We start from the raw sequence: 22,880 nt of genomic DNA, 5'->3' as shown, positions 1-22,880 counted from the left end.
TCCCAAACCTTGCTTTTCACATGTGATTATGAAGCTTTGTTTACACCTGTGCATYTCTGTGGGTCAGAGGTAAATGGTGAGTTATTGATACTTTGTAACCTATATAGTGACGAAACTGTCAGTGTATCTTTGGGTGTTGTCATCATTACCTTCTGTTTTGTTCTGGCACAAACTATCCTAGGACAAACTGATGGGATTGTTAAGTGGTTTTTTAAGTGGTTCTTATCTAGGCACACACTAACATTTGGTCTGGCGAGGTTGATATGATTTGATTTTCAGAATATCTATTTATAAGAAGTTATATACTTTTGCCGTAGGTCTACTGTGAACAGACAGTACAGTCAAATATTCAGAGTGGAAATGGTTGCGTAATAGCCTTGCAGACCAACCTGTTGTTCATATACTTGCATCATGATTAGAACTAGGCTACTGAGGACAGGCTACTCAGGTTCATGAGTGAAACTGTTCCAAGTCCTAAAACCCTCTATACCCTAGTTTCAGTAGTTTGTGAGACTGATTAATTACTGTGTAGTTAAATTATGTACTTTAAAGTAGTGTTCATTTAGTATTTAAATCAGTTGTTTATTTATTTAGCAGACTATAAATGTTTTGTAGGCCTTCTGCCTACAAATGAATCTTTTAGCGGCAATTGTGTGTAGGCTACTAATACGAAATAACCAAACCAAACAAGGGCCAGGTTTTAATCCAATCACAGATTATGGGCATTGAGGTTTTTAAAGGCAATTTCCGATTGAGCCGACATATAGCCTTGGCTACACTACAGCGTTTACTCTGAAACGTGGGAACATTGACTTTAAAACCCATAACAATTATTTGATGAAAAATTACTTTACTGCTATTAGCCCATACAAACGCATTGAATAACAGATTCACTATATGGAACAACAGATAGTCCCCCCCCAAAAAAAATCGAAAGGAAGTTTGTTCTGGTGTCTGTCCTATATCTGAGAGATATAAGAAAGATCAGGATTTATTTTTTATATTACATGTAATTAACCCCTTATACAGTCTCCATATATACTTCTGTACATTTGTACAACTGGTGGGGGGGCGGGACTTTTAGAGAGTCTTGTGAGGCCTGTGGACATTCTAGTCTCACCTTTCCACAAGAGGGGACATATTAGTGTGTAGCCCAAACTGTTGGGACACTACAGACAGAGGTTGGCAGATCGGCGACTTCAGAAGAGTCKCCTGACACTTGTGGAGGTCGTAGATCAAAACGGAGAACATCATCGTGTTCTTGACAGTCTCGTCTTTCCATAGCAAGGTCATAATAATATTAAGCGATACAGACATTGTTCGTGAGAAGACCGATTTTCGGGATGCCTACTGGTCTGACAAACACTGCTCTAACTCTGTCTTTCACTGCAGATAKGGCTCATGTCGAGCTTAAACTGACWGATTTTTTTTAATGGGGATTTGTTATTATTATCCTAATTTGATTTTCACGGGGGCGTGTACATCRAGTCCACTTTTTTTWWTTTTTTAAARCTATAATGACCCTCGGCCTATATGCACACCAGTGTGTGATAACCGGATTGCTCTGTCTGCACTATGTAACATGTGCCTGAAAGGTTATTATTTGTGTCTGCTGAAATCAAAAACGTTGTTTTACTCTAATCATCGCTTTCACCCTAGGAGAGATGTTATCTTTGTCTTGTCCATGTCCGTAATCTTTGTAGGATTTACACTACTGTTCAAAAGTTTGGGGWCACTTACAAACTTACTTACAGCTACAATAGTCATTTACAACATTAACAATGTCTACACTGTATTTCTGATCAATTTGATGTTATTTTAATGGACAAAAAATGTGTTTTTCTGTCAAAGACATTTCTTAGTGACCCCAAACTTTTGAACGGTAGTGTACATGTCCACCAGTATGTGCTGTTTCTGTCATATTTCCGTCCCAAATGTCTTGTGAATTAGACTCTATAAGCATGTAGCCTATGAGGATTGGAGTATCAAATAGGTTTGGTGTAGAGTAGGCTTTCACCTGGTAAACTGAATTGTGACTTGTGTTGGGAGAAACTGGAATATTAACACCATCTAGTGGCCAGAAGCATGAAGTAGTAGAGAGACCGGCTTAGAACAACTGGCCTGCTCTTTATATATCTGGAACAAGTAGGATATGTTGTCTTTGATGTTTAATTACCCTGATAACCAGCAGCTCCTGAACAAACTCACAGAACTAATTAAAGAAGCTATTCCAAAGTGTCACATCACCCATAGAATGCAACATTCCAAAGTGTCACATCACCCATAGAATGCAACATTCCAAAGTGTCACATCACCCACAGAATGCAACATTCCAAAGTGTCACATCACCCATAGAATGCAACATTCCGAAGTGTCACATCACCCATAGAATGCAACATTCCAAAGTGTCACATCACCCATAGAAGGCAACATTCCAAAGTGTCACCACCCATAGAATGCAACATTCCAAAGTGTCACATCACCCATAGAATGCAACAGATCACCTTTTCAATAAGATTTGACAGTATTCTTTAACACCTCTCTTTATTGCTTTCGTTGTTTCAAAATAAAAGCCCCATTTGAAGGGTTGAAGGAAGGTATGTGTATTAAATGTCACTCTTTTACCAAGAATCTTACACAGATAATTCAATTGTAATATAAGTAAAACAATAGCACTAAAGTATCTCTTTATTTTCTCATGCCAGCTTCTAGGACACAATATACAGTTATTATTTTGGGTACAGTTTATTTAGATTTTTACATTTAACCTTTATTTAACAGTTGGTCAGAATATAAGATAAACCTGAGTTGACTGAGGTTGGTAAGCTTTGTCGAGGAATATGCGTACTGTTATTTTTCACCAGGGCAGTTCTGAACCATTCCAGTTGTAGGCTTTCCCTGTTTTGTCAATATTCAGGCTATCTATGATGCTCATGAGGCAGTGCACGGAGTGGCCCGCGCTGAAGAGCTTGTCCTTGGGCACATTCTTGTGATAGGGGCGAGACAAATCCGTATTCACTGTGCCAGGATGCATGGACACACACACCACTCTGGGCCTGCTCCTCCCCAGTTCGATGGACAGGTTACGCGTGGCCATGTTGAGTGCTGCTTTGGACATCCTATAGCTGTACCACCCGCCAAGACCTAGATGGACAGACAAGACAGACTTATTCTGAAAATTGTTTAACTTACAAGTTGAATGGCCACGCCCATGTGCAGGTTACATAATGCCCCTCGCTTTTAAACSTATAGACTGCTTGATGTGTGAATGTGTAACCACAAACTTAAGTCGATAAAACTGTCAAATTATATTAGCCTACATCAATGCACTCCATTTGAAATAGTCAAATTTGAAAGTCAAATAGAAGCCATTAGACACTTAATCCGTCATAAGGATGATTCATAAGGAAAMGGAGGACCGAGCACGCCCCCATTCTCATCGACGGGGCTGTAGTGGAGCAGGTTGAGAGCTTCAAGTTCCTTGGTGTCCACATCACCAACAAACTAACATGGTCCAAGCACACCAAGACAGTCGTGAAGAGGGCATGACAAAACCTATTCCACCTCAGGAGACTGAAAAGATTTGTCATGGGTCCTCAGATCCTCAAAAGGGTTTACAGCTGCACCATCGAGAGCATCCTGACGGGTTGCATCACTGCCTGGTATGGCAACTGCTCGGCCTCCGACCGCAAGCGTACGGCCCAGTACATCACTGGGGCCAAGCTTCCTGCCATCCAGGACCTCTATACCAGGCGGTGTCAGAGGAAGGCCTTAAAAATGGTCAAAGACTCCAGCCACCTTAGTCATAGACTGTTCTCTCTGCTACCGCACGACAAGCAGTACCGAAGCGCCAAGTCTAGGTCCAAGAGGCTTCTAAACAGCTTCTACCCCCAAGGCATAAGACTCCTGAACAGCTAATCAAATGGCCACCCAGACTATTTGCATTGCCCCCCCCTATGCTGCTGCTACTCTCTGTTATTATCTATACATAGCCACTTTAATAACTCTACATGTACATAATTACCTCAACATTCCGGTGCCCCCCGCACATTGACACATTGACTCTGTAACGGTACCCCCTGTATATAGCCCCACTATTGTTATTTACTGCTGCTCTTTAATTATTTGTTATTCTTATATCTTACTTTTTTAGGGATTTTCTTAAAACTGCATTGTTAGTTAAGGTCTTGTAAGTAAGCATTTCACTGTATTTCACTGTAACAACCTGTTGTATTCGACACATGTGACAAATAACATTTGATTTGTATTTGATTTGTTTAATATTTTAACAATTCGATCAATTAAGATGAGTCTATCTATGATTGATGGGATTGACTTCCAAAATTATACATATGATGCATACCGTTATCACCAATGGATCCGACTTTTGCAGTGATGTTGACAATGATCCCACTATGCTGTTTGGCTTTCTCTGGYGGCTGCTGGCCAAATGCACCACTACCCTTCTGCAATAGCGGAGCGAAGTACTTGGCCATCACCAATGGTCCCACAGTGTTTGTTGTCAACGTTGAGATTATTCCCTAAAAACACAACAATGAATGAGTCTGACATTTGAAAAAAAACACCAGTTTTAGTAGACAGTTGAGGGATGGGGCTAGGAAAAATGTAACACTGCTAGTCCATGACATCCACATGATAGTTTTAACCATGTTGTAAAGAATGTTGAATGACATTGTTTACAATCAATAAGTAAATATAGTATGGGTTCTGATGGGCTATTAAAGTTGTACAATTTTCTTCAAGAAAATAACTGTCATTGATTTCAAATTCTCAAAAATGTATTTACCAATATAGCCCAGCTATTTACCAATCACAGATTTAGCTTTAACTGTTCAACAAGCCGTTTGCTTCACTTTTCACCAGCTCCATCACTGATCGTCGTATKACTCGATTTAGCTAGCTTACCTGTGCAGAAACATCCTTCAGGCTGGTCTCGCCTTTGCCAGAGGGATGAAGCATCGCTGAGGAGTTGATGATCAGGTCAACTTTGCCGAAAGCCTTTTTAACATGTTCAGCCGCGCGTTGGATGTCATCTTCTCTGTTGACGTCCAATTTCAGAACTGTCACTTTTCCCGGRTGTTGCGCAACTAAGCTCATCAACTCGGCGGCATTGTCCGGATTTCTGCATGTCGCGATCAATGCTCCTGGGGCTTTGTTTATTAAGATATTTCTGCAAAATTCGAGTCCCAGTCCCCTACTCGCACCCTGTACCAGTGCTACGGCAGCCATGACAGAAGTGAATGTGATGAAGCCACAGCAACGCCCTCTGTGGGTCGTAGAGAAAGAAACTTACACAACCCAAAGTTATTTTGTTTTGTAACGAACACTCAGTCTAGCTAGCGCCTTTCTGTTAGCGCTGTCATGTCAACTCTCTGCCATTAATTTGAATAGCAAACATCACTGGTGAATTAATGAGATCTAGGCCCTTTGTGACCTTAACATTATATACCCTTCTAATATCACGAAACTGTATTCCATATAGTCCATGTTAACACAACCATTACAGGAAAAATCCACCCAAAACCAATAATCCCTTTAATTTACAGTGTTCAATAACACTAATATGTGAGAACAATATTTTTCTGTGAACAAATGTTTCATTTTGGAGTTATAATAAGGTTGGTATCAACATGGAAAATCATTGTGGAAATCTGTTGCACCACAAGTCGACTACAATATCCACAATGCAATGCGCTATCTATGGGCTGACTGGTTAGAAAGCTAGCAAACGTAGCTACACACAATAATACCAAAGACAATATCAGCATGTAACGTAGCTCGTTAGATATAAATATTGTCTCGAAACAAACTGCACTATTAATTTAGACGTCTACAATCTCACTCACCTGTTCAACCTGCAGATTGAGTTTGACGTTCGCAACTGCAGAGATACTTTTGAGGAGATAGGAAACGTTGCCCATTTTACGTCAATGGGTGCACGGTGCTTTCATTACGATTCTGGGACAACGAGCGCTGTCCTTCAAGGAGCGAACGGGAGTCTTCTTGGGCGCTAGCTAAAAAAAAAAAACATAAGCACGAATTTCGTCAACAAGAAGTACAAATAAATTAACTTGCTAACTGTGGTATCGTATAGCTTTGAAATCGTGAGATTGCGTACTTTCGAGAAGAGTAGGCACGTTTCTCGACATATACACTGACTTTGAGAAGGGATTGGGTGACGACTAGTTTTGCAACCATGTGACGCAACATGACAACGTCAACCCAATTGGTCAACAGTCTGCTGGGAAGGCGTTACAAATTCCAATAATTCATTGAATTCTTATCTCCTTTCTATAATATCTCTGGCATCTGCACCATGCAATGCACCCTGGACTAAAGAGACAGCCAAATATATCCTTTCTGTGTTTGCGATGCGCGCAAATTAGTGAGGAACAGGGTAGAGTTCTTACATAACGCCAGCAAAAGTCTCTATTTACATGTTGCTTTATGAGTGCATTCACACTACTTTTGGAATACAATTGGATTTAAGGCGCGTATGAATGTCCTGTTTAAATATAATGTTTCGTCATCATCGCGAATCAACTGCATTACACTTTAAACATCTTAAATGTAGATTTCCGCCTAATCAAATCAAATGTATTGGTCACATAACCAAATTAGCAGATGTTATTGCGGTGTATCAACATGTTTGTGACACTAGATCCAACAGTGAAGTAATATCTAACAATTCACAACAATACACACAAATCTAAAAGTAAAATAATGGATTAAGAAATATATAAATATTAGGACGAGCAATGTCGGAGTGGATTGACTAAAATACATGTAGAATAGAATACAGTAATACAATGAGATGAGTAAAGCAGTATGTAAACATTATTAAAGTGACTAGTGTTCCATTATTAATAAAGTGACCAGTGATTCCATGTCTATATATATATATAATATATAGGGCAGCAGCCTCTAAAGTGCAGGTTGGTAACCGGGTGGTAGCTTGCTAGTGATGCTATTTAACAGTTTGTTGGACTTGAAGTTGTTTCCAGTCTCTCGGTCCCAGCTTTGATGCACCTGTTACTGAACCTCACCTTCTGCATGATAACGGATGAACAGCCTGGCTCGAGTGGTTGATGTCCTTGATGATATTTTTGGCCTTCCTGTGACATCGGGTGCTTTAGGTGTCCTGGAGGGCAGAGTGTGCCCCGGTGATGCGTGTGCAGACCGCACCACCCTCTGGTAGCCTTGCAGTTGCGGCTGTGCAGTTGTCGTACCAGGCGGTGGATAGATGCCGTACAGAATGCTCTCAGTTGTGCATCTGTATAAGTTTGTGAGGGTCTTAAGGGCCAAGCCACATTTCTTCAGCCTCCTGAGGTTGAAGAAGCGCTGTTGCGCCTTCTTCACCACACTGTCTGTGTGGGTGGACCATTTCAGATCGTCAGTGATGTGTATGCCGAGGACCTTGAAGCTTTCCACCTTCTCCACTGCAGTCCCGTYGATGTGGATAGGGGCATGCGCCCTCTGCTTTTTCCTGAARTCCACGATCAGCTCCTTCTTTTTGTTGACGTAAAGGGAGTGGTTATTTTCCTGGCACCACTCCGCCAGGGCCCTCTCCTCCTCCCYRTAGGCTGTCTCGTCATTGTTTGTAATCAGGCCTACTACTGTTGTGTCGTCTGCAAACTTGATGATTGAGTTGGAGGCGTGTGTGGCCTCTCGGTCATGGGTGAACAGGGAGTACCGGAGGGKGCTGAGCACGCACCCTTGTGGGGCCCCTGTGTTGAGGATCAGTGAAGTGGAGGTGATGGTTCCTACCTTCACCACCTGGGGAGGCCCATCAGGAATTCCAGGACCCAGTTTCACGGGGCGGGGTTCAGACCAAGGGCCCAAAGCTTGATGATGAGCTTGGAGGGTACATGGTGTTGAAGGCTGAGCTGTAGTCAATGAACAACATTCTTACATAGGTATTCCTCTTGTCCAGATGGGATAGGGCAGTGTGCAGTGCAATGGTGATTGCATCGTCTGTGGATGTATTGGGGCGGTAAGCAAATTGAAGTGGGTCTAGGGTGTCAGGTAAGGTAGGGGTGATATAATCCTTAACTAGCCTCTTAAAGCACTTCATGATGACAGAAGTGAGTGCTACGGGGCGATAGTAATTTAGTTCAGTTACCTTTGCTTTCTTGGGTTCAGGAACAATGGTGGACGTCTTGAAGCAAGTGGGGACAGCAGACTGGGATAGGGAGAGATGTAATATATCGGTAAAMACTCCAGCTAGCTGGTCTGCGCATGCTCTGAGGACGTGGCTAGGGATGTCGTCTGGGCCGGCAGCCTTGCGAGGGTTAACACGCTTAAATGTCTTACGTCGGCCACGGAAAGCRAGAGCCCACAGTCCTTGGGAGCGGGCCGCATCAATGGTACTGTGTTGTCCTTAAAGCGGGCAAAGAAGGTGTTTCCCTTTGTAATCCGAGGTTGTCTGTAGACCCTGCCACATACAGTACCAGTCAAAAGTTTGGACACACCTGCTCGTTCCAGGTCATTTTTTTATTTATTATTTTCTAATTTTTTACTATTTTCTACATTGTAGAATAATAGTGAAGACATCAAAACTATGAAATAACACATATGGAATCATGTMGTAACCAAAAAAGTGTTAAACAAATCAAAATGTATTTTATTTTTGAGATTCTTCAAAGTAGCCACACTTTGCCTTGATGACAGCTTTGCACACTCTTGGCATTCTCTCAACCAGTCATGATGGTTGTTCACCTTGGAAATGCATTTCAATTAAACAGGTGTGCCTTGTTATAAAGTTCATTCTGTGGAATAGATTTGGAATAAGGGTGGTTATAACTGCAGATAAGCCCCTTATTTGGTTAACAGGAACAAGAGTCCCATATTATTGGCAAGAAACAGCTTCAAATAAGCAAAGATTAAATGGGACAGTCCCTTCATTACTTTAAGACATGAAGGTCAGCCAAATGCGGAACATTTCGGAACTTTGAAAGTTCTTCAGTCTGCCAGTCATCAAAAACATTCAAGCGCTTGATAAACTGGCTCTCGATGAGGACCACCACAGAAAAGGAAGACCTAGAAATTACTCTGCTGCAGAGGAGAAGTTGAGAGTGCCAGCCTCAGTATTGGCAAGCGCCAAATAGTAGCTTCACAGAGTTCAAAGTAACATACATCTCAACTCAACTGTTCAGAGGAGGACTGCGTTGATTTAGGCCTTCGTGGTTGAATTGCTGCAAGAAACCATACTAAAGGACACCATAAGAGAGACTTGCTATGGACCAAGAAACTCACGAGCAATGACATTATACTGGGGAAATCTGTCCTTTTGCGTTCTGATGGTCCAAATTGAGCTTTTTGATTCCAATTCCGTTGTCTTTATGAGACACAGAGTAGGTGAAGGCATGATTTCCGCATGTATATGGTTCCCACCATCGAATCAGGAGAAAGGTTGTGATGGCTGGGGGAAGTTGCTTTGGCTGGGACACTGTACATTCGATTTTTAGAATCAAGGCACACTAACAGCATGGCTACCACAGCATTCTGCAGCAATTACGTCCGTCCATACTGGTTTTGCCCGCTTAAGTGGGACTATCATTTGTTTTCAAACAGACAATGACCCAACACACCTCAGGCTGTGTAGGGCTAACTCCTTCAAGACGTGGAAAATTAATTCCAGGTTGAAGCTGGTTGAGATAATGCCAGAGTGTGCAAAAGGCTATCATCAAGGCAAAGGGTGGTACTTTTGAAAGAATCCTAAAATATAACACATATTTTGATGTTTAACACTTTTATTGGTTGTTACATGACATTCCATATGTGTTTATTATTCTACAATGTATAGAAAATTAGTAAAAAATTAAGAAAAAACGTTGAATGAGTAGGTGTGTCCAAACTTTTTGACTGGGCACTGTATAATCTTTAGCGACTGTTCAAGCAAGAATCAAAAATATCATTGTAAGTGGCTGAGAACCCCCAAAAGTTATTTAGTTTAGAAGTAATAAAAAACGTTAATCTAGATTATGTTGAATGGTGCAGTTGGCGATGGCCTTTGCTTACTGCCGCCAAGAGTAGCGTGCATCTGTGCGTGTGTACTGTACTGGAAAGGAGTCTATAAGAAAAATGTGCTAGACCCTCAATTAAATTACACATTTCTCAAGGTAGGAATAATCGCAAAAAATATGATCAATGGCTCATTCGAGAGAAGACAACCGATTGCGTTATAACATCTGCCAGTATTATGTATGATAGATGCTTTAACTATCTAAAAGTCGTATTCCTATTAACTTCCAATGTAGTGAGATCTACTTCATCACAGTGCTACGTCATACCSGACGGATCTCTGCCTGCTTGAACGCCAATAACTCAGATACACATGAAAACATGAAATGACCCAGGGAATCGATAGAACATCACTCAGAGATGCACAAAAAMCAATATAATATTCAAATTGAGTGAACCTTTCCTTTAACCTACGGTTCTTTAGCCTAATTAAAAGCAAATTATACTTTTTTAAATCTAAAACACGTTATAATGTTTTATAGTATAAAATAACATTAAATGTATATCCTATTATTGTGTGGGGATTTTTTTTCCATTTAAAACTTCTGTGTCAACAGCTTTTTTGTGTAGCCCTTCTGATTAAACTGGTGAAACTTGATACCCTAGCAAGGTCCTATGTAACACTGTGTAAGGGTCCTACGTAACAATGTTACAATTCATATAGCATCACTTGGCATCTTATTTGGGAAGATGCTCTGCTCTGCAGCCYCAGCCAACACAGGAGTGATAATAGTGTATTACAATTGAAGATGATGGTTGGTKTGAGTAGTCATTAGTGTCTTCAAAATACCCTCAAGCTATAGACTTTAGAGTTGATCACAGCTTTGCCACGAGGACAAATATTGATACCCAATAAGACCACATGATGGCACTATGTAATATACTGTCCTCAACAAAAACTATTCTGCTGAAGGCGTCCCTGGTCACTGCTTTATCTGGTGATAATCTCCTAATCAGTGGTTCCCAAATTTTTATAGTCCCGTACCCCTTCAACATTCAACCTTCAGCGCCGTACCCTCTGGCACCAGGGTCAGCGCACTCTCAAATGTTTTTTGCCTCATTGTAAGCCTGCCACACCACACACACACACCACACTATACGATACATTTATTAACACAAGAATGAGTGTGAGTTTTTGTCACAACCCAGCTCGTGGGAAGTAACAAGAGCTCTTATAGGACCAGGGCACCAAATAATAAATATAATAATCAGTAATTTTGCTCTTTATTTAACCATCTTACATTATAAAACCTTATTTGTTAATCGAAAATAGGGAATAACTCACCACAGGTTAATGAGAAGGGTGTGCTTGAAAGGATCAGGGGCGAAAATCTGATATCAACCTTGGAGGACAATTACATTACATTTTCTCAAGAGCAATTCTGAGGGGGACACCAAAAGTAGTGCTGTAACACATAGCCTACGTTGTAATATGTTAAATGTATATTGAGGAACCATAATTCCTACAACTGATAATTGATAGGTACAGTAGTTAACTGAGGGTTTAACCAACTTGTTCAAATGTTAAATCATTATAATACTACTACTAATAATAGTATAGCAGTGCTCCTTACCAGTCCCAGTATGTATGCAGTATTCGTACATACAACTAGCAATATCAAGAAAGGCCAGTAGGTAGCAATGGTACTGTACACTGTATGGGTGTAGTTTTCATAAATACAATGAACATGGTGTGATCTCATCTAAAATAATCTCCATTGAGAAACCATCACAAAGTTAGTCTCCGTATTGAATTGACCTTTTAATTTGACTTTTTCTGATACATTATATTAGTCATTAAATGTGCCACTGGCCTGAGTTCTACTACAATATCTTTACAAGAACAAAAAGCTTAAAATAAGTACAGTTCTAAAAACAAAATAACTACTTCAATGAAAAACCCCAAAAATCTAACATAATATCCTTCAGTCAGTGTCTCAACTCTTCAAACAGCAGCTATGGACAAGTATGTTGCACAAAGTATGCAATTTTAAATAAAATAACATGAAATAAATAATTTGTAAGTGTACTGTCGTGTACTGTCATGTACTAAAAACTACTCTCCTCTAGGCTGCTTAGTACCCGCTCATACTGCCTAGCACAGCTCTAAGCAGTATTCCGCACAGTCCACCTTGTTGGACAATAGGGGTTTCCGGTGGGCAGATGTGTTTCTTTGGACGTGGCAATTGATTCAAACATGCTCTTAAACTTTCCTGACTGGCCATAGAGGACACCTAACTGATGGACCCAAGAAAGGGAATCCCGGATCAGTGGGAGGCTGAGCAGCCCCTGTGTAATAGATTTACACAGTGTGCTCCACAATGGACATAGAGGGCTATGGCTGCTGCCTTCTCACAATTCCTGGCACCTGTGTATTTCCTGCCTGTTTTGAGGCACCAATCGTAACTCTGCCCACGTAAGCCAGACTGGGCAAATTGAGCTCAACAACACTTCAGTTGCCACTTTCGCAATGCCCTCGCCTGTTGTCTCCGACACCCTGTATAGCCCAATAAACTTCCTCGTGAGGGACACGGTCATGGTCAACATAATGCAAAAGACACTCTCCTGTTCAGCACAGAGCATCTGAGTCCATCAACAATTAATGAAAATTGTACAATCGGAAGAGACCTAATCTCAGCTGCAATGCTCGAATGATTGTATTGGCCATGATGTTCAGAATTTCATTCTGTGCTTTGGGGCCTCTTGAAACGTCAACACTCTGTTGCAAGAGTTTGCGGTTCAAAAATTGTGGGTGTGGCTGATATGGTTTTGTGCCATCACTGAGGTAACTGGACAATGCTGTGCCACTGTCCCTATACTGGTGCTGCTGGCAACAAGGGTGACACCTGGTCCTGCCGTGCTGTGACATTGTTCTCTGAAGTCTCTCTCCCTGGCTCTTTCCCTTTTCACCACCCTCACAGACTCAGTCTGTCTCCTAGAAAATAAATAAGGTGTTTGCCGTACTCCTAACTACCGGTACCAAAACTACACAATTAATCAACAACAGCAATACCATTGCCATAAACAAATCTTAGTTTAGTCATCAGTTTTAGTTGAGAGCGGGGGTATCCATGCATTTTCCAATTATGTCCCTATTTTACAAGTAAAAAAATTGAGAACCTTTCATAATGTTGCCAAACAAAGACTCAACAAACTTACCTGAGACTCCCTGTCTCTGCCAGTCTGTCCCTGCCTATTCTGTCCCCAGCTCTGCTGTCTGTGTGCCATCTGTTGCCTGCTCTGCCTAATGACATCATTGTGAAACATTCCATTAGCATTTCACTTCTTTCTTCATGAACATTTTATCAACTCGTCTTTGAGATATTAGTCTACTAGAGTTCTTACTTTGCGTTTGGTGTACTGAAAATACTCTGATGGTCCGTCTTTTTACTTTTTTTCTGCCATTTTTCTACCTGGCTGGCTGGCCGGTCTAGCTGCACACACACACATTTACACAACATATGCTACAACCTTTTCTAATTTTAATATAGCTTTGTTTCATATTGGCTGGCTTCCAACAATAGCTGAATTTGTAAAGCTAGCGAGCACCAACTCCGTTTCTGTGGTGTTTGCCATAATCTTAAAAAAAGAAAAGGTGAAATAAAAATAATGTAAAAAAGTTCACTAGCGACAATTTAGCTTTTGCAACGAGACCATTAAATTATTTAAGACAATGGTATAAGAGAGTGTAGTTCTGTTCAGTTTGGACTTCAGTTTATCGCTAACTTATCACAGGGACTTTGAAGCACTTACAGCTGCATGCTGAATCTTGGAATAAACTGACGATAGCAAAGATTCCATCTTTGACGACGCCACATTAATGGAATAGGTACTAGCATAGGCTTGCAGTTAATGTTTGCTTAAGTTTGCGCGCTAGCTCTGCAAATTCAGCTAGTGTTGTGAACCCTGCCAACATAAAAATGTAAAACATTGCTATGGCGCGATTGACTGGATTAACCTCACGTCAGTTACGTACATGTGCCTTTTCGGACAGTAGCATACGAACCCTCTATTACCTTTGCCAGCTAAAGAACTGGCAGTGGATAAACCATTGTGAGGCAAAGGGCGGGGTGGTCGCAATCTTTTGAAACTTAAAAGGCGCTATTAAGTGTCTTAATCAGCACAACTGTTTTCATTGCGTATTATTAATATTATTGAAATTACATAGTTATGTTTACAGTGATAGATTGGGGGGGACAAATCATATTTTTCCAGGATGGGGGGTCGTGTCCCCCCCGTCCCCCCTGGGATTTCCGCCTATGGAAAGGATGCACATAACTCTGCAATGTTGGGTTGCATTGGAGAGAGTCTCAGTCTTAAATCCTTTTCCACACACAGTCTGTGCTTGTATTTAGTTTTCATGCTAGTGAGGGCCGAGAATCCACTCTTATATAGGAATGTGGTTGCAAAGGGCATCAGTGTCTTAACAGCGCAATTTGCCAAGGCAGGATACTCTGAGCGCAGCCCATTCCAGAAATCTGGCAGTGGCTTCTGATTAAATTACATTTTCACAGAACCGCTTGTTGCAATTTGATGAGGCTCTTGTTCAGATATCGGTAAGTGGACTGGAGGCAGGGCATGAAAGGGATAACGAATCCAGTTGTTTGTGTCATCCGTTTCTGTAAAGTACCTGCGTAATTGAGCACCCAACTCACTCAGGTGCTTCGCTTTTGACATYGTCCGTAAGCTTGAGTTTATTTGCACACAAAAAATCATACAATGATGGAAAGACCTGACCTTGTTAATGCAGACAGTGAAGAGCTCCAACTTATTAATCATAGCCTCAATTTTGTACCACACATGTAATATAGTTACGGAGAGTCCCTGTGTAACAGTACTCTGCTTGCGTTGTGTACAATTAATCATCGACACGAACTCCAACTTGTAGCACCAGTCATGGAGCTTTACTCTGATAGGAACAGCACAAAATTGCACGTCATGCAATGCACGGCTCACCATCCAACTCTGCACTCACGCACCCTGGTTTGGTGCTTGTTCACTGGGCAATGTAGTTACCAAAATAATACAACAAATACAATATACAATATAATATTTTGAACAATGTACCTGATAGAAACAGCACAAAATTGCACGTCATGCAATGCACGGCTCACCATCCAACTCTGCAATCATGCACTGTACCAAATATACGAACGCCCCCACCAGACACAGTAAGTTGCTAGCTAGTATTAGCGGGAATTCTCTACAACAAAACGCACAACAAATATTCACCAAAAAACGCTGCATCTTATGTGTGATGTTCGAATAACATTTACAAACAAATTGATATAAATTGTACATTTAAATCATCCCTTGGGAGTATAAAAATCACTTTTGACGTACAGTGCTTTGCAACCAACAACTTACCGCTGGTTTGGTGCTTGTTTACTGGGACGATTCTAACTGAAACATCCTCCCTCGTAAGCAAGCTACGCAAACCAGCCAATAAGATGGCATGTTGAGTAGCTGAAGGCAAGACAAAACTAAAACCAAAAACCCATTGGCTTAACAATAAAGTGGCAAGGGGAAGTCGCTCTGGATAAGAGCGTCTGCTAAATGACTTAAATGTAAATGTAAATGAATCACCAATATAACCCTGTTACACCTGTAATCCTAGATTCAAGTCATTCAGACGAGAAAAAACATCACCCAGATAGACCAGTCGTGTGAGAAACTTGTCATCATGCAAGTGGTCAGACAAATGAAAATTATGGTCAGTAAAGAAAACTTTAAGCTTGTCTCTCAATTCAAAAAATGTGTCAATACTTTGCCMCTTGATAACCAGCGGACTTCTGTATGTTGTAAAAGCGTTACATGGTCGCTGCCCATATCATTGCATAGTGCAGAAAATACACGAGAGTTCAAGGGCCTTGCTTTAACAAAGTTAACCATTTTCACTGTAGTGTTCAAAACGTTGTTCAAGCTGTCAGGCATTCCCTTGGCAGAAAGAGCCTCTCGGTGGATGCTGCAGTGTACCTAAGTGGTGTCAGGAGCAACTGCTTGCAAGCTCGTTACCACTCCGGTATGTCTCCCTGTCATGGCTTTTCCGCCATCAGTACAGATACCAACATGAGCAGCAGCTACGTTTGGCTACATACGGACAGTTAGTGTAATTCCCGCGAGAGAGTAAAGGTTAATGTGATTGGATGTTAATTATTTGACTAGGTTACCTGCATATGACATTGAGTCATTATTTCGCTGAACACTAGATGGTTTAATTGTATTGTTGGCAGTGAAACGAGGCTACTCAGGCGAGAGAAAAAACTCACCAAAATGTATAGCCCCGTTGTAAAATATAAATGAAATGTTTGAAAATGCGAAGAAGAAAAAAATGACAATTTTTAAAATGTATTATTATGATAAAAAAAAAAATGTGAATCACATTTTTATTTGGCGTACCCCCAACGGCATTGCGCGTATCCCTGTTTGGGAATACCTTCCCTAAATGTATAGTTTTGCACTTCTCAAGGTGGAGAGGATRATAGAAAAGTGACTCCAAAAAGTCTCTACGTATAATCTTGGGCATTGTAAGACATCGGCCGATTTGACTTTAGTCTTATGAATAATACAGGACAGGTCATATAAACACACGTCAGTACATGATAACCCCATGACATACTTGGCTGTGACCAGGTGTCGATCAGATTACAGTACTATATTTGCACATTTACACRAATATTATTTATTTTGCTGTTCCAGTACCCAACCTCACAGGCTGGGAACAGCGGATTGACAGTATGATTTAAAACAACATATTTTCCCATTCATGTCAAAATTCTCTGATGTGTGAACCTCCAACCATCTTTGTGGTACCATTTGAAAGGCCACATTTCAATTTATTCCCATTTTAGTACGTTTATCAGTTAGAATATTACACCCACCCTGTATTCAAGAGCATGTTGTGTCTCAACCSATGGCGGGCACGACAGAAAAACCTCAGATGGTGTAAAATAGGGTTTAAGCTACAACATTTGCGAATATGRAAAAATAACTGAGTTTGCGCGTTTTTAGATAGGCCTAATTGACGTTTTAAAGGTAAAAAGAAATACAATAAGTCAAAAAAAAAATTTTTTACAGGTGGGGTTTTCAAAAAAAGTCAACTTTGAACACATTTATCTGTTGGATGTTTTGCCATACAAAAAGTCACCACTTCTACAATGGGCACATGTGTATGGAAGGTTTGGTTCAAATGAAAAGGGGTGCTGTCAAAAAGTGATCCGAATTCAAATGGACGTGTACATACCATGGCCTCACGGGCTCCATCCTACTTATGACACCAACGTAGCGATTATATGCGAACAGCGACAGTGTAACGCCGGGGGTCTCGATCCAGGGTCTCMCAGACCTGCTAACCACGACCGCTCCAATAAGTTCTACAGTAGGCTATATATGCATTTCTTGTGGCCATATTGCAGCCTACACATTTATTAGGCCTACTTTGAAACTCTATTACAGCCAATAAAATTAGGTATTTGGATACAGTTCCCCGTGTCTCCATGCGTAATTGTCCGTGGCCGCATTGGATTGGTTGACTATTCAGACAATGACATATTTATTTAATGTCCCTAATAAATCATTGATAGATTTGAAATTGTTTTAAATATATTTGCTAGTACTCCAATATTCAGGGTGTTTCGGATGTCATTTGTTACTCAGCTATAATTGCGCTGACATGCCCCCAGGAGCTGTTATTTCTAGGTGSCGTCCAGAGGTGAGAGATGTCCGCAGAAACATTTTGTATACATTTTTCCGCCKTGCGTTTTGAGTAATGTCCATAAAATAGAGCAATTTGCATCACACATGCACGTCTGTGAGTAGGCATTTTACGGGGTTGCATGTTCATGGATAAAAATCAACCAGCATGGTCGTGGATGCAAATGGAACTTTAAACCACAGCAACATGAGATCTTACGCGACAGAGAGAGCGGAAGAGCCTGGCGCAACTAACATGATTTCGGAGGCGCTCGTTCCACACTTGCTGAAGATTGTTCAAGAGGCGGTGGAGGCGGTGTCCGCCACTTCGCRGTCTTCAACTCTGCTGATGGATAATGGCACCATGTGCGGGGAACAAATTCGGAACTACGACAAGGTGGAGAAAGTATTTATTGGAGCGATCCTCACCACGCTCACGCTGTTTACTATCTGCGGGAACTTGCTGGTGGTGATTTCGGTGTGTTTCGTGAAAAAGTTGCGGCAGCCGTCCAACTATCTGATCGTGTCTCTGGCGGTTGCCGACCTTTCAATCGCGCTGGCAGTTATGCCATTTGTCAGTATAACGGACCTTATTGGGGGGCAATGGGTTTTTGGCCAAGTCTTCTGCAATGTTTTTATTGCCATGGACGTGATGGTGTTGCACTGCATCTATAATGACCCGTGCGTAATTAGTATAGACAGGTAAGTGCCGTTCCAACTCCTATTGCCCAGTGAATAAATGTATCACCAGCCACTTTAAACAATGCCACTTTATATAATGTTTACATACCCTACATTACTCATCTCATATGTATATACTGTACTCTATACCATCTACTGCATCTTGCCTATGCCGTTCTATACCCATCGCTCATCCATATCTTTTATGTACATATTCTTATTAATTCCTTTAACGTGTGTGTGTGTAAGGTAGTAGTTGTGAAATTGTTAGATTACTTGTTAGATATTACTGCACGGTGTCGGACTAGAAGCACAAGCATTTCGCTACACTCGCATTAACATCGCTAACCATGTGTATGTGACAAATAACATTTGATTTGATTTGATTGACGGACTGAAATAGGTGCGGGTGTCGTGCCGAAAATATCCTCCTGCCAGAATCACCCACCCTTCTAATTTCCTTCATTTTGTGGCTTGAGTCAAATACCCTCTATGGCTCACATCAGAGTCAAATACTTTCTATAGAACAAACTTCACGTCAGGATAGGCAACCGAAATTAATAATTAAGGCATGTGTGTTATATTAAACAGAGGAGGGAGTAAAATGTTGGCAAGCAATAAACATTTCAGAACAACTATGGCACGGGGCGCCCCCGGGTGCGGACTGGCGCTGAAGGGGGGGCATATTGAAACAAATAGCCAAACCGAAAACTGCAGACAATAATGCTTTCTGCTACTAAGATCAGTGAAATGTAGGCTAAACTGACAACGGAGCGAAGAGCAGAAATCTCAACTAGCAAGCAAGTCCGCAGCAATGAAGAACGCGAAGGGGGGGGGGGGGTTCTGACAGGGGGGAGATTTTCGGCACAACAGGGGTACTGATTTTGGGTGCCAGTACTGTTTATATTTAGGTGCAGGAGCTCCACAATACTTTTGAGCTGATATCTATAAGAGGGACAGGAGCTCAAGCAGTAGAACATTCGAAGTGCCGGTATTCAGCTCCAGCTCCGGTGAAGCACTGCTATTACCTACATAGAAGGATCGTTAATTGTTTGTGTTGTTGTTTGACAAGGTTAAATCCGTTTGGTTATGATTGTTAATATGCATTTAATTGTTAATTGCATTGAATTTGTTAAATACAAATTGTGTTTTGTGCACACATAGGCTACTTGATGAAATGTGTGTTAAATTCCCATACGGGTTGTGCACCAATTCATGTAATAAATAAATAAATATATATTAAAAATCTATCATACATATTTACATAGTAAAATGAGTGGGTAACACTTTCGCTTCCAGAACCATATTTTCCCCCTGCAGCGGGATCGAGCCCTTATGTCTCTGCTGCTCCTCTACTCTGTCTCCTGCTTCTGCTCCTCTCCTGTCTGTGCTGCTCCTCTACTCTGCTCCTCTCGCTGTCTCTGCTGTGCTCCCTCTACTCTGTCTCCCTGCTTCTGCTCCTATCCTGTCTTCTGCTGCTCCTCTACCCCCCCCCTTGCTTCTGCTCCTATCCTGTCTCTGCTGCTCCTCTATCCCCGCCTCCTGCTTCTGCTCCTCTCCTGTCTCTGCTGCTCCTCTACTCTGTCTCCTGCTTCTGCTCCTATCCTGTCTCTGCTGCTCCCTCTACTCCCCCTGTCTGTCCCCCCTGTCTCTGCTGCTCCTTACTCTGCTCCTCTCCTGTCGTTGCTGCTCCTCTACTTCTGCTCTCTCCTGTCTCTGCTGCTCCCTCTACTCCCTGCCTCCTCTCCCTGTCTCTGCTGCTCCTCTACTCTGCTCCTCTCCTGTCTCTGCCTGCTCCCTCTACTCGGCTCCTCTCCTGCTCTCTGCTGCTCCCTCTACCTGCTCTCCCTCGTCTCTGCTGCTCCTCTACTCTGCTCCTCTCCTTCTCTGCTGCTCCCTCTACTCTGCCTCTCTGTCTCTGCTGCTCCTCTCACTCTGCTCCTCTCCTGTCCTCTGCTGCTCCTCTACTCTGCTCCTCTCCTGTCTCTGCTGCTCCCTCTACCTGCTGCTCCTCTCCTGTCTCTGCTGCTCCTCTACTCTGCTCCTCTCCTGTTCTCTGCTGCTCCCTCTACTCTGCGCCTATCCTGTTGTAATAATATTAATACAAGCGCAATAGGAGTTCAGAATTCCATTCTCAAAGTTTAGCCTAGCTGTAGTAGTAGGCACATTATAATACATTGTTATACAGTATCTTATTAGAATTGCTATAGTTCATTTGGGGTGAATAACTACCCAGTGTTTGTTTTCTGTTGGAAGTTGTTTTCTTTTCATGTAATGTATTTACAGTATATGTTCTGTATGTATAAACAGTTTATGTTTAGCAGCTAATTATGATATGTATTTTTGGTTGTGTTTTTTGTGAGGTACCTGGGCATAACCAAGCCTCTGACCTACCCTATGAGGCAGAATGGCTGTTGCATGGCCAAGATGGGTGTTGTCCGTATGGCTCCTCTCCGCCTCCATCACCCTGCCCCCCTCTTCGGCTGGGCCCAGAACGTAACGACAACAAGGTGGTGTCTGATCAGCCAGGACTTTGGTTACACCATCTACTCCCCCTCAGTGGCGTTCTACATCCCCGTATCCGTCATGCTCATTATGTACTACCGCATCTACGCGCCGCCAAGCTCAGCGCGCCAAGCACACCATCACGGGCTTCCCGCGGGTCAGGGAGGAGGAGGCGCGGGGGGAAGAGGAGGAAGCCATGCAGGAACAGGAGGAGGAAGAGGACAACGTGGACTGTGGTGTCGGCCGCCCTGAGTCTCCACAGGGAGGTGGAGGAGTGCACGCGATTCTCGCGCCTCATGAGGAGCAACCGGAGGAACATGTCCATCTTCAAGCGGAGCAGAAGGCAGCACCACCTGGGATCGTGGTAGGGGCTTCAGTGTCTGCTGGATGCCTTTCTTTCTCTGTCCACGGCCAGACCCTTCATCTGCAGGGCGGACTGCCCTAGCTGTGTCCCTTGTGGGTGGAGAGGACCCTGTTGTGGCTGGGTTACGCCAACTCCCTCCTCACCCTTTCATCTACGCCTTCTTCAACAGGGACCTGAGGACCACCTACAGCAACCTGCTGCGCTGCCGTTACCGCAATATCACCGCAAGCTGTCTGCGACGGGATGCAGGAGCCCTCAAACTGGTTGAAAAGACTCACTCTGTTATCTAAATGTGACAATGGTGTTATTGTTGTGGTATTGTGGGAGTTTGCCATCTAAATGGTGTTATTGTTGTGGTATTGTGGGAGTTGCATCTAAATGTGGTTATTGTTGTGTTATTGTGGGAGTTGCCATCTAAATGGTGTTATTGTGTGGTATTGTGGGAGTTGCCATCTAAATGCGTGTTATTGTTTGTGGTATTGTGGGAGTTGCCATCTAAATGTGTTATTGTTGTGGTATTGTGGGAGTTGCCATCTAAATGGTGTTATGTTGTGGTATTGTGGGAGTTGCCATCTAAATTGTGTAATTGTTTGTGTATTGTGGAGTTGCCATCTAAATGGTGTAATTGTTGTGGTTATTGTGGGAGTTGCATTTAATGGTGTTATTGTTGTGGTATTGTGGAGTTGCCATCTAAATGTGTATTGTTTGTGGTATTGTGGGAGTTGCCACACTGAGAAAGTCTTAGGTCAATGGTATCTGCTTGCCTGGTCCTCTATCAAGATCTTTGCATGTTCAGACAGTCTAAACCAGGGCTCTCCAACCTGTTCCTGGAAGAAACCCTCCTGTAGGTTTTAACTCCAGCCCTGTTTAGGAGAGATTCCCCCTGTAGGTTTGAACTTCCAACCCTGTTTACTGGAGGGGTAACCCTCCTGTAGGTTTTAACCTCTAACCTGTTACTGGAGGGCAACCCTCCTGTAGGTTTTAACTCCAACCCTGTTCCCAGAGAGTCACCCTCCTGTAGGTTTTAACTCCAACCCTGTTACTGGAGGGTAACCTCCTGTAAGGTTTGAACTCCAACCCTGTTACTGGAGGGTAACCCTTCTGTAGGTTTTTCGCTCCAACCCTAATCTGCCACCTGATTCTAATAATTAGCTGGTTGAAAAGTTGAATCAGGTTAGTTACAACTGGGGTTGGAGGGAAACCTACAGCTCTCGCGATCTGTGTTGGAGAGGTCTGATATATGAACAAATATGAAGCAATCTTTCCATCTGAATGTGAGTCCATGGTCACTGGCTTTGGTGTCCGTGACCATATGGTTCTTCTTCTGGGCTTTTCCCAGTTGTGCTGTTTGTGATGATGTCTCACAGCAATCAATGGTGGTTAGCTGTTGCATGGAACAAAAACAATTCTGTACAGAATGTCACTGCAACAATGGTGGTTAGCTGTTGCATGGAACAAAAACAATTCTGTACAGAATGTCACTGCAACAATGGTGGTTAGCTGTTGCATGGAACAAAAAACATTTCTGTACAGAATGTCACTGCAACAATGGTGGTTAGCTGTTGCATGGAACAAAAAACATTTCTGTACAGCA

At 42.3% G+C, this 22,880-nt stretch overlaps 1 protein-coding gene and 1 pseudogene across 1 annotated transcript; one reads left to right on the top strand and one right to left on the bottom strand.

Moving 5' to 3' along the window:
- Positions 1-2,703: 2,703 nt before the first annotated feature.
- On the bottom strand, positions 2,704-5,397 carry zgc:65997 (SDR family oxidoreductase). The gene is made up of 3 exons (XM_024008215.2): positions 4,927-5,397; positions 4,364-4,541; positions 2,704-3,144 (listed from the first exon to the last, which is right to left on the bottom strand). Exons 1-3 carry the CDS (start codon positions 5,248-5,250, stop codon positions 2,858-2,860), a joined length of 789 nt encoding a protein of 262 aa, XP_023863983.1. The 5' UTR covers positions 5,251-5,397; the 3' UTR covers positions 2,704-2,857.
- A 12,508-nt stretch (positions 5,398-17,905) lies between these two features.
- Positions 17,906-21,576, top strand: LOC111978500 (5-hydroxytryptamine receptor 7-like; annotated as a pseudogene).
- Positions 21,577-22,880: the final 1,304 nt, after the last annotated feature.

Source organism: Salvelinus sp. IW2-2015, linkage group LG18, assembly GCF_002910315.2.
Source record: "Salvelinus sp. IW2-2015 linkage group LG18, ASM291031v2, whole genome shotgun sequence".
Lineage (NCBI taxonomy): Eukaryota > Metazoa > Chordata > Actinopteri > Salmoniformes > Salmonidae > Salvelinus > Salvelinus sp. IW2-2015.
Note: the sequence above shows the minus strand (reverse complement) of the source record. Positions and strands in the feature narration are given on the sequence as shown.